This window comes from Chrysemys picta, chromosome 5, assembly GCF_011386835.1.
Source record: "Chrysemys picta bellii isolate R12L10 chromosome 5, ASM1138683v2, whole genome shotgun sequence".
NCBI classification, from domain to species: Eukaryota; Metazoa; Chordata; order Testudines; family Emydidae; genus Chrysemys; species Chrysemys picta.
In genome coordinates this window covers 29,177,344-29,190,184 of record NC_088795.1, presented here as the reverse complement: position 1 = coordinate 29,190,184, position 12,841 = coordinate 29,177,344, and the positions used below count along the sequence as shown (strand labels likewise).

Genomic DNA, 12,841 nt, shown 5'->3' with positions numbered 1-12,841 from the left:
ATTAGAGCAATGCTTAGAGGCACAAACCAGGATCAAGGCCCCACTGTGCTAGGCCCTGTACATGTTACATTACCCTTGCTTTGAGAAGTTTACAATCCATTTTAAGACAAAACACAGCAAGTGAGTGTAACAACTAATACAAGAGAATGAGAGAGAGGGAGGATGCAAGTAATAGGAATAAGATCTTAAGATTTCAGTAAGGCTTTATGGTTAGTTGTCAAATAAAATTTCCGGGCTAGTATCTGTGTAATTCCATTATCCTAATACTGTACCTCAGGCCTCTTTCTTAATCTGTGCATCATTTCTTTCAGTTTTTGTAGCTGTGCATGATTTATGTGCAGTTGGCTTCTCACTGCCCTCTGCCAATCTATATGAGATAATTCCTACTCCAACTGGAGAGGTGTCGCAAGTCAAGATCACAGGTAAAGTGGGGTCCCATTGCACTTACACCTGTGCAACTGACAACATGTGTTTAACTGCATCCATTTTTTTCTGTCAATACCTCCTAATTCCCACATTTTCACCTTTTTATAATAATTCCATCAGTGATTTTAACAGAGTAGACAATCATGAAATGAATTTTCCACAGTAATTAACTGGCACCGGGAAAATTCATTAGTATTATTACACTATTATGTATATGTTCCAATTGAGACTGGGGCCCCATTGTGCTAGGTGCTGTACATACAGACAGTGAGAGGCAGCTCTGTGTCAGTTGTCACCGATGATCTCACACTCTTTTATATAGTCCTTCAGTATTTTCCATCTACTACGCCAATGGTGGAATTTCTTAAATATGCTGCTTAGCTTTGACTAGGGTAGACAATCTTGAATCAGCTAAAGGAAACAAAAACCTGTTTCTCACTGATTTTGAAGGCTACCTATTTTGGTGTTTCTGGTGATTTGTGTATCATGTCCTTTCTCTGAACAACAGTCCCCCAAGGTGCCCATATAATCTATCTAGACTGCTTGAGAACAGCAATATTTTTGCATTCTTTGTCCAGACTTTCAAAATGATTCACCATATTCAGAGATTTTGGCCAAGATAACTTTCCCCCGTAAGCCACACTTAGCAAAGTGCTGCACAGTTTAGTGCTAAATAATTCTGCAAGTAAATTGAAATCTCAGATGTTCTAACATGCACATGGAAACCAAACCTTTCAACTTGCTATAAAATACACGGGTCAAAACTTGTTTTTTTACAGTCTTGGGAACAATATCTTTCAGTTTTGGATTAATAAAAATCTCTTCACACTTAAATAAGAACATTCAAATTAGTTGCTTCTGGTTTTTTTTTTCCTGGTGCCCCAAGATATTCAGCAGAGCAAACATCTTGGATCCAACAATTGTAATACTGCTCCCTTTCCTGCTTTCCAATATCCCATTTGTAGGCTTGTTCAGGTGCTCCATGTATATGCTAAAATTCTCTATAGCCTCTTTGAGGCATAATCCGATCTTATTTCTGAAACAGTCCATTTATTGCCTTAGTTTCTTTTGTTCAGAGACTTCCTGTGTTCCCTTTTCTATTCTGAAATTCTATTCTATTCTGTCCTCCTCACTAAATTATTGGTTTGGAGTAGTAGATATAGACTCTAATACTGTGTTTATTAAAACAACAAGGAGTCTGGTGGCACCTTAAAGACTAACAGATTTATTTGGGCATAAGCTTTCGTGGGTAAAAACCTCACTGTAATCCAAATATGTGAGCAAAGATGGAGCAGGCATTGTTATGGTTTATTCTAGAATTCTACCCACAAAGCTCCCCACCAGGTGATATGTTAACACAGACAACCAATTAAAAAAAACCATAGAGGCATTGCACTGTCAGATCAAATTCTCAGTGGCTGCTCATTGATCTTGCAAAGAGGACATTGACCCCTAGCAATTTTTGAGTGGATCAGTCCTTCTATGGGTGTCACATACATCACACTGGACTCTCTAACTAGATCATGTGTTAGGCAGGGTGCCTGGCCTAAATGTCTCTGCCATCTAGGGAGAGACTAATGTAATCCTGTGTTCCCTGGACCTTAAAGAAAGTAAATTCACTACTCCTGGAGGGATGAGTCTGGGTACTCAGCTTTCTGAAGCAGTCATTATTGCTAGCTCTAAGAAACACACCTCATTTTAGATCCTGAGCAAAAGATCATTCGCATCAAGGGGAGCCTTTACACTGACATCAACAGCTTTGGATCAAGGCTTTAGAACTGTCCTGTTTCAGTGGGGGCATTGTGATTCTTTTATAAAGTCTTCATGATGGGTAACAGGGATGGGGAAAATACCTTTGGCAGAAGAGCTGATCAGAAAATCTTGAAAAATTTGAAACTCTACAAAAAAAATCTTGGCAAATTTTGTTGTGGAATTCCTCCCCTTCCCCATTTTTTCAACCAGTTCTATTTGTTGTCTTCCCCTCTACTCCCTATCTTTCCCCAGTCCCTCTATTTCTTAATGCTGTACAGATGACCGAAAGTGGAGCAAGGTTAAAACATGCAGGTGAAGAAAAAATGAGTTGGGCGGGGGGACTGTTATCACCCATAAAGATGTCAGGGAGGGTCCCTAAAAATCTGTGCAGTTGGTTGGGACAAAACTGTATTGCATCTAGAGTTGGTTGACATTTCTGGCATTTGTCTGAAAACAAAAATTGTCGGAAAATATTTTGATATTGTTGAACTGCTCCATTTTTCACCAAAAAACCCTGGACTTTTTTTTTCTAATATTTCCTCTTCCCCTTCCCTTCCCTCCGCCCTTCCCCCTCCCCCAAATCTGTATAGTAAAAAGCTACTGAACTGGTTCCTGATATTTTTTGTTTAGTAAAAACTGGGATGGGGGACTGGTAAGCAAACATGTGTTGATAACCATTTCAATAACTTTGTTGATGTTTTTGATAGACATTTTGAACTTTTAAAAAATATTCAAATAAACACACACAAAAAACGGTTCCATTTTAAACACTTTGAAATCAAAACAGTCAATTTTTATTGTAAAATTACTTTTGGATATTTCAACTAGTTCTAATAGAATCCCAGTGGATAGCAAGGTCTCTCTCCGCTGAACTCTGAAGATTGCACTGTATTGTAGGGCATAGATCGCTGCCCATGGAAGGGTCACTTGAGACCATTAGTTATTCATTTAAAATAAATAGCTACAATTTAGTTTTCAGTTGAATAGAACATAGTGGATTCGCTGCACCTCTGATTTGTATTGACTTGTATGTTTATACAGTATGTAATCATGATAAATATGATACATTTTTACCAGGATGTTTCAAACTTTATTGTCATTTAACTATATATACCTCTTAATTTAGTCTCATTCATGTACAGTATTAGTGAGAAATTCCCTTTGAGAAGTGGACAGAAAGGCACTCAGTTTATGTTTCTGTGTTTCACAAGACCAGTTTTGGGTTATTTTCAGCCCCACACAGATCTTGACTCCAATATTCTGCTCCACCTACAAGCATAGAACTCCCATTGATATTAACAGAAATAACATGGGAAATAGGGTGTTCTGGAAAAACAGATATATATGGAACTTATGAGCACTTAGGCCACAGTTCAGGAAAGCCTTAAGTGCATGCTTAAGTCCATCCCAGTTTTTCTAAATTGAAGCTACAGAGAATACAGAATAGCCAAGTCAAGATCCACTGTGTGGAGTGGAATGGAGAATGTTGCATGCAGTGTAATTCTGACAGGGAAACTGGGCTAATTTTGCAAAGCAGCCTGTGATGTATTCTTGCTGCACTTGTTTCTCATTATGTTTCTATGCCTAATTAATCAAAATGTACCTTCTCTTCGTTAGGTGAACACTCCTCTCAGGGAAAGAATAGAACTCACCAACATGATGAATCCTCCTCACACCTGGGCAATAAATATGTATGTTTACTCTTTTATTCTGTTTTCTGTAACTGTCATTAATATCTGTTATCATTAGCGTGGTTCAGTTAAGCTAAAACAAAAAGAAAAGAACCGTAAGCAGAAAAAAACTAATGACTTCTGTCAGTAAGAAGCTTAAGGCCATTTTGCTTAAACTTTCATGAACTAGAATCACAAATTAGCTGGGGTTTTTTCCCATGTTGCAAAAGCAATATTAGAATTTTGCTCCATTGCTCTGGCCTGATATTTTGCCACTCATGTACTCAAAAAGTTAAGATTTCTATATGGGCTACAGCTGATATCATGCGGTAGCATTCTACTAAAATAAGAGTCAATCCTGCACTATGCTGAAATAATTCTAAGAGGTGCTATTTTCTCAATATCTATTGAAGTCAATAAAAATGGAGGTACCCTGTACCTTGCGGGATGGGGCCTAACGTGTGCATTTCCTTGCTTTGACTGTTGACTATTATTTCCTATTGGGTGGAGCTTTACATTTTTGATTGTGAACCTGAACTAAACATATGTTTACCCTCTGAGTCCAGTGTCTGAAGTCATGTGCCTAAATAAAAGCAGCCAGATTTACAGGAGCGCTAAGCCCTCAACCCCATTGGCTTCACAGGAAGTTGTGTACACTTCAGACCTCTGCATATTAGGCCATTTTTATTTAGGTGCTTCCATGTGGATTAAGGTGCTTGATTTCAGTCATCTTAAATTTGAAAATGTTGTCCCAGGTTTTTGAATATAGGAAGGCAGGGGTCTCTAGAGAATCCATCCAGGTCAAAACTTGAAACCCATCAAGGTCTCTGTGTTGTTCTTCAAATATAAAGTATTTTCAGGCAGTCATGTCTTTTCATCTTTTCCCCCTATGGTTGCACCCTTGCCCCTCTTTTCACAGTAGCCACTTGTCATAGCTTTTATTATTATTTTATTATATTATTTTATTTTATTTACTTTTTATTAAGGCAAAGTTATAATAAAATGTTAACATACTACTCCATACATTACTTGTTACTCAGGATCCAGTTAATATTCAAAGAACCTTGCTAAAGATTCTGGCTGGCTGGCTAGGAAGATCTCCTACTCTGGGTACACTACAAAGGGTACCCAAATTTCTAAAAATCTATCCTCTTTTTGGCATTTCTCTTGTGTATAAACTTGGTGTGAAAGCTTTGCCATGACAAGGACAGTCCATATTTTACTATACCAAAATTCCATAGGATGCGGAGTCGCCTTTTACCAGTAATGTGAAAAACAAAGTTTAGCTGCTTGCAAGAAAAAAATAAATGTATTTGTCATGCTGTTTAAATACAGATCTTTTACTAGAGCACTAAGTCAGCAGTCAGTGGATCTCTTAATAATTTCCTCCCCAAACTCTCCAGTTCCTGGACATAGCCACCAGATGTGCAAGTATGTTCCTCTTTCACCACAACCCCGCCAACATAGCACTTCTCTATTGGCAAAAATATAACGGAGTCAAATGCCATCTATATAGTAATTTATAAAAAAAATTCTTTATGAGCTACACAATTTGGAGATGTATAACCCCTTTCCTACATGGACACCCAGTCATCCAGATCAGTTTCTTTGTCCAAATTCCTCCCCATCTTTTCATCTGGGTTGTTTTCTTATCAACATTTTTTTTCCAGTCAAAATTGTATACATCTTAGAAATTAAATCTTTTATTTGTTGATTTTAGTTGCTCCTGGACCAACTCTTCCAATGTGGTTCAAGGTCTAGATAGAGCTGCCTTGTGTCCAGTTTTCACAATAAAACATCTGAGTTGTAAATATTGAAAATATGGGATCTTCATATTGGTATGATTTCAAATCAGGCCCCAGGAACAGTTGTGAGAATTGAGTAATCTCAGCTCATATCCACATTTAATAGTCACTTTATTTCCTAGGGATAAATTCCTGATTATTAATGAAAGTAGATAAAGGAGAGGGCCTAAGCAACAGGAGTTTACTAAATTTCTCCAAAGCTGCTAAGGATGTCTGGTTGAATGGGTGATTTTATTTTTTTTATTTTTTGGTGACCTACATTTCTTTTTAACCCAACAATTACTGGGAATATCTATATTTGGGCTTCTGTTTTGTTTGAGTTTTTACCCAGTGTTTGGATGCTCTATTGTTAACTTGAATCATGTCTTTTAAAGGTGATGCATAATAATAATAAGCTAAATTTGGGAAAGCGAGTTCATCCCACATTGTAGGCCTTAGAAGCTTAGAACTCACCTTTTGTTTTTTATGTTTCCATACAAATGTTAATAGTGCATTGTCATGCTGTCTAGAATGGCTCAATGACCATGAGTGCTCACCTCAGGGCAGACACCCCAAACTGGTAGTGTGCTCTACAATTGTTTCTCCACAATATTGGAGAACTCTTTAAAATATTTAGGATTCCTTTACCCATTTAAATTTATATAGCTGATAACAATTTACTTTGATCCTTTTGGGAATATTTCCTAAAATTTCAGATTTATAACGGTTTATTTTGAAGCCTGATAGCTGTCCAAATTCCAAAGTCAATTGTTCTGTAGTTTCTAGCTAGGCTTCTGGATCCTGCAATATAACAAGATGTTGTCAGAATACAAACTTATTTTGTGTTCTAATCCAAGAAGGCGTTTTGATGCTCTTTATCAAGGGGCTGCTTCTAAACATTTACTGTAAATGGCTCCATTGCCAAAGCAAACAACATGGGAGATAACTGGCAACCCTGTTTCAGACTTCTAGACAAATTAAAAGGAAGGGATTGATGACCATTAACCAAAGCAGATGTGCGAGGATGAGTATATAGGGGCAAAATGCCCCTATAAAACTGATTTCCAAAATGAAACTTTACCAAAATCTGTCTGAGGTACTCCCACTCCAGCCAGTCAAAGGCTTTCTCAGTGTCCAAAAACGAAGTGCTTGGGAAGAATTGCTCGAATGCCCATTACGGATCGAATTCAGAGTTCTGAATCTATTATCAGACAGATGCCTGTCAACAAACCAACACTGGTCAGGGTGCATATATTTGTACACGATAACACCCAATCTGTTTGCTAGCACCTTGGCATAAATTTTAGCATCCACTTTAATTAAAGAAATAGGTCTGAATGAATTTCACTTGGTAAGGTCTTTACTTTCTTTAGGAATGACCACAATATTTGCCTCTTTTTCAGTGAATCTGAAATATCATTCCCCTGCAATATTATTAAACTATTAAACAGTTCAGTTAAAATAAGGACCAACAATTGCATTAGAACTCTATAATACTCCCCAGAAAATCCATTGGGGCCTGCAGCTTTATTGGATTTTAAATTCTTAATTACAACTTCAACTTCCTCTGCAGCAATTTGCCTATCAAGAGCTGCCCCATCGTCCTCTGAGAGCTGAGGCATTTTCATACTTCTCAAATATCTACTTATAAGTTCAGGATTTGGATGTTCTGAAGTATACCAAGTATGGAAAAGGTTAGCAAACATTTCTGAGATCTGTTTGATGCCAGTTACTAATCTCCCTTTTTATTTCTAATCAGAGGGATGGATGATTTATTCTGTTCCTTTGTTAAATTTCTGGCTAAAACCATATCAGCTTTATTGCCCTTTTCATAATATTTTTGTTTAATATATGTGTTTGCTCAGCTTTTCGTCTTTGTAACAGATTAATCTTCCCTCTTATCTCATTTATTTTCTTATACACTCTTTTTTAGATCCTGTAGAGTTATGTTTACTTTCCAAAACAGAAAGTTCTTTAACCAATCTCTCTTCTTCAAGAGTTCTCAACTTTTTGAGGTATGATGCTATATTTGTAAGTATCCCTCTCATTACTGCCTTTCCAGCATCCCAAAAACACTTATTGATCCTTTCCTTATAATTTTTTTCTATATATTGCTGAAAATTTTAAGGGGGTCATACAACAAAGTTCTATTGTACTGTCAGGCCCTTTGTTTTTCCACTGAGTCCCAATCTTTTAAATTAATATATGCAGGGAGCATGATCAGACCAAGTTATAATTTCTGGGTTAGGATTTTTGACCAAATTAGCCTAGAACATTTAAATCATATAATTCCTAGAATCCATGAGTAGTAGACATCCAGTTTCTTTTCCCACCAGACATACACCCAGGTCCTCATTTTCTCAATGATGCAACAAATTTGCATTTGCTGCTCTCACATGCCCTCTGTGTACATTTCATTGATCTAAAGTGGGATTAAGTACTTTCTTATAATCCCCCTAGAATAATATCCCCTTCCCTAAACCTTCTGAAATCCCTAAAAAAAAGGATCATAAAAAGAAGCTTGCCCTTGATTGGGAGTTTACTTTTGAAGGCGCCCTTAATTTAAATTATATCTGCTCTCTGTGTCTATTATAATTTCATTTTTTTAAATATCTCTAGCAAACTTGGAACTCTTCCCTCATCAACTTTATTCATCTTTCTGATTTCTAAACAGTGGGTCTTTCAAGTCAGCCTCAGTAACTGGGGCTTCTCCACCCACATCTATAGTTTGTTTACTGAAGGGGGAGTTACTTTCTTTTGTGGCCATGTCTTGGTTTTGTGGTGGATAGATCTTTGTACCGGAGAATTTCTTTCCTTTCAAGACATCTAGATCTTCTTATCTTAAAGCCTTGTTTGTTGCACCTCTCCCAAGATGGCTGCTGCTGCTGCCACACTTTCCCTTTGTTTGTCTGACCTTTCCGAAAGGGCCACTGCCACATTTCCTCCCCCACAGACACAAGCACACAATTTTAATTAACTGGTTGGTTGTTGGCTTTTAATATCTCTTTACCCCTCTCTGCAGGATGCAGACCGGCCTTTTGAAGTGGGAGGGGGAAGATAAGGGCCTGAGTACACACAGCTATTTGGCATTTAAGACTCTGCTACCTTAACTAGAAGTCATAACAGCTTCCGCTGGAAGCAGTAATGAGCAGCAGTTCTGTAGCACTGAAAAGAAACCTGGTTGCCGCCGTGAATGAATGAAGCTGCTAAGTTAAAAGTAATATTAATATTTTCAGAGGCATTTAAGTGGCTTTTGTAGTGTACAGAGAGCTTGATCACTATTACCACGCAAAAAAGTTATATTTTCTTTCTATAATTCATGTATATAATGCAAACATATTTGATATTCATACAGCACGTTTTACTACACTGAGCTTTATATAGCAGGACCATAATCCTGCAAGCTGATCCACATGAGTGATTCACTGGTGCTCCAAATATGCGCAGAGGTCTAACTGCATGGGTCTGATCGCAGGAATAGGACTCAAACAGTCAACAGCACTGAAACGCAGCCATTCCGGGGCTCAGGCCGGCAGCCAATCAACGAGCAGCATGCTGCACAACATTAGGATAGATGGGAATTAGCACTATAGGCACAGAGAGCTAAAGTCAAATAATATTTAAAAATATACTTCCCAAACGGGCAATATACAATTCTGGGGAATATAGGATGCATAGACTACCAAGCAATACGTGCCAAGGCAAAGGCACCAAAGCCTGCATGAAGATATGGATAGCAAGCAGACAGAATCAGACAAAATGAACCTTTAAATAGAATTAGAAAGACTATGTACATTTAGATAAAAAGTGTTCAGATCAAAATGCATACGTAAGAAGCAGTTTCGATCTCTAGTAGATAAAAAGAAAGCATTTAAATTACAGTACCTACTGGTGAAGAATATAGTAATGAGGCACCATTTCTGGGGAAGAACCCATGGTCCTGCAAAGTTCCTCATGGGAGGAAGTAGGGTTCTCAACTCCTTTTGAAGCCAATGTGAGTTGGTGCTCAGCACATCACAGGGTAGGGCCCAGAGTGAGTATGGCTAAGAAACAACAAATGAGAAATGCACAGAAGGCTCTATCCTGCTGGCACTGAAGGAAGTGGCAAAACTCCCATTGGCTTCCATGAGTGCAGCAGGAGCAGCTCCTAAACAATGCATTCACTCAATGTTTTTACTGGTCATTTTGGTGGCGGGGGGGGAATCTGATTGTACAAATGGCCAAACTTGCCTCTGTCCTTCATTCTAAGGCCTTTTGGAGAATAATAGTAAATTCATAAGATCAGTCTTTGTATGGGCATAGTGGGAAATTTGGTCACTGTGCTCTTATAAGCTGGGGCTCTGCTTGGTGCTCCGTTCGACTTCACCAATGTGCCCCTGATGTTGGCAAATGAATTAAAGGAGCAAGTTTTCTTTCATGAATTTGCACATTCAGTGACCAGACAGATTTGGTGAGAAATTACTGCTCAATTGAAATCAATTAATATTTTATAAACTGAGGCAAGTCCTTGTTCTCAGGTGAGGCCTTTCATCAAATATTGCCCTGGGAGAACAAATAATGTGAATTCCTACAGATGTAAGCAATTGAGAATAAACATTCCATCTATAATTCCAATAGTTTTCTTTTGATTTTGGCACCATAACAACAAGCTTGTTTGTATGCCAATAGTTGATACTGACTAATCTGAATAGGGATGATAATCTTGAGATTTTTATTGCCATTTCAGATGTGAAGCTGCTTCTTTTGCCACATTATACAGGAACTGCCCTCTGAAGTTACAGTTCCACGGGGGACATGTGGATCAGCTGCAGCTTCCTACAGACAGGCAGGACATTTGTGTTAATTGTTCTATGATTAGCTCTTAATTTCCATACTTTAAATGCCTCCTGTTTTCTGCTGGAAAGACTCTTGTGTTTTCTTAATGGCTACATAACTGATGTACTGTACATATTTATTATTTCTACATATATTAAAGCAGAGAAACTTTCAGGAATGATAAAGGTATTGTAAAAATCTGGTGGTGTGTGACTAATAATGATGTCTTTCTTGTATATAGAAATGTTTTCTTCCCATACAGGAAGGAATATGTTAATATATTTTCTTATATGCTCAATAAATAGTCTTCTGAAATCTCATGTAGTAGATGGCAAACTTGGGGCCTGATCTTTCAAACACTAGTATGCAAAATTATCATTACCACAAGTACGTCCATTGACTTCTGTGGGGCTACTCATAGTAGTAAGCACTTCACCAGGATGGGGCACTTGGAGATAATATCAAAAGTGGTTTTGTTTTTGTTTGTTTCCATGAAAGGGGCGATTTTACTAATTACGTTTTACATTAGATTTTTTTAAAACACTGTAAATTGCTGCACATGGTCCTTAAAATGCAAACTAATTACAAACAAATATTATAGGGTTTGTTTTTTTTTTTTTACTGTTCCTTGGGTAGTCACTTTGTTATATATGCTGTAAGAATATTTCTCCAGATTTAATCTGCATTATACAGTGAGGACTCAAAAGGCATTTTACAATACTACAGGCTGCATTTGTCAAAGGAATAACAGCAGTGATAGACTTTGTTTCTCAAATTTTGAGTAATGCATGGAATTCCTATTTATCAACTCAGGAAATTTAATGATTCCTTCCAGTGATAACTGCAGAATATCTCAATTTATAAAGCACTTATGTAAATATCTACATAGTGCTGCTATCTCCATGTGTTCTGCTTTTCTAGATATATAAACCTTTGGAAATTATAATAATTTGATCAATCTCCATCTGTTGATTCAAGTTTCATTTATTTGCTAAAATATGAAAATGAGACACAGGAGTCTCATTAGTGGTCTAAACACAGGATTGAGAACCAAGAATTCTAATCCTAGTTCTTTCCACTGTGCATTTGGGCAAGTCACTTAGCTCCTCTTTCTAGTTTTGCTGCTCTGCAAAGTGGCAACAATAACACCTACCTACCAGTCTCACAGGGCTATTGTGCAGATTAATTAGTTAATGTTTGTACAGTACTTTGAAGATGAAAAGTGCTCTTCCGGTGGTAGGCATTATCAGCTCTCTTGTTTTCTGTTTGATGGGTCTTATCCTGTATCTAAGGCCTTGGCTACACTGGCAGTGTACAACGCTGCAACTTGCTGCGCTCAGGGGTGTGAAAAAACACACCCCTGAGCGCAGCGAGTACAGCGCTGTAAGGCGCCAATGTAATCAAAGCCGGCAGCGCTGCAAGCTATTCCCCTCGGAGAGGTGGAGTACATACAGCCGCGGCAGCGCTGTGAAGTCCCGAGTGTAGCCAAGACCTAAGAGACTCAACGGAAAACTTTTCTATGAAGCACTGTGAAAGCTGGGCACCAAGTCCACAACCAGTGTGCTACAGACTGCAGCTGAACTTTTATGCTTAGATAAAGCATTCTTTGTGCTAGATCATCTGAGTGACTCGGGGGAGTTTGGTTGAGCAAAAGCATCATGATGTCTGTACTTCCAAAAGGTGAGGCCATCTAAAACGTGCAATTCAAGAGTTTATATAAAATATTATACCCACTTCAGCTTCCTGACTGCTGAGGATTCCCAATGGAAAGAAGAATCTATGCCCAAGTTTTCATGTAAATGTAAAATAGGTGTTTCGGCACACATTCTTTATAGGGCAGTTTGAAAGAGCTGAGAAATGTGAACGTGGAAGATTAATATCAAGATTATGTAAGATTTGTGCAGAAACTGTCATTAAGTGTCCAGATAATGTTAATCTTACAATAAAACTTTGTATCTGTATTAAGAGCCTCTCTTCTCTCTCTCTGCAAATACACAATATATAATCCACACCAAATACAAATACTGGACCTGATCCTGTTTTCCTGCTGCACATTGCATGCGGCAGGCCTCAGGTTCAAATGTTACCCTGTTTCTGCAGCGAAGCATTCTTGGCATTGTGGCTCCAAGGGACACCAGCGAGTTTTAGGCCTTGCGGCAAAGCATGCTGGGGATATAAAGAGCTCTCTTCCTCAGTGTAGGAGAGAGAGGGGCAGGAGCCGGGCTCAGCAGCAAGAGAGAGACTAGGAAAGGAGAAGGCGCTCTGTCTCTCTCCTGTCAAAAGGCCTGGGAAGAGGCTTCAGAAGACAGCCAGGCTAATTTCACAGGCTAAGTTACCCCAAGAAGTGAATGTTTGTAGTAGAACACAGGAAATATTCTCAGTGGGACAAGCTAG

The 12,841-nt window shown here is 38.2% G+C and overlaps 2 protein-coding genes across 20 annotated transcripts in view; one reads left to right on the top strand and one right to left on the bottom strand.

Moving 5' to 3' along the window:
* EMCN (endomucin) overlaps positions 1-12,408 on the top strand; it is a 112,354-nt gene extending 99,946 nt beyond the window's left edge. For 13 of the 19 annotated variants that reach the window (XR_006176789.2, XR_010601270.1, XR_010601268.1 and 10 more), the window contains 4 exons: positions 3,796-3,869; positions 7,206-7,326; positions 7,566-7,647; positions 10,359-12,408. Coding sequence is in view for 6 of the 19 variants with exons in the window: in XM_065596174.1 (XP_065452246.1) it covers positions 3,796-3,869; positions 7,206-7,283 (152 nt within the window). In the remaining 13 variants the exon portion in view is untranslated. The remainder of the gene's footprint in view (positions 1-3,795; positions 3,870-7,205; positions 7,327-7,565; positions 7,648-10,358) is intronic. The other 6 variants (XM_065596174.1, XM_042859973.2, XM_065596176.1 and 3 more) reach the window with 2 other exon arrangements.
* The window catches only part of LOC135983898 (general transcription factor II-I repeat domain-containing protein 2A-like), a 984,084-nt gene that overhangs the window by 570,111 nt on the left and 401,132 nt on the right, over positions 1-12,841 (bottom strand). The window lies entirely within an intron of this gene.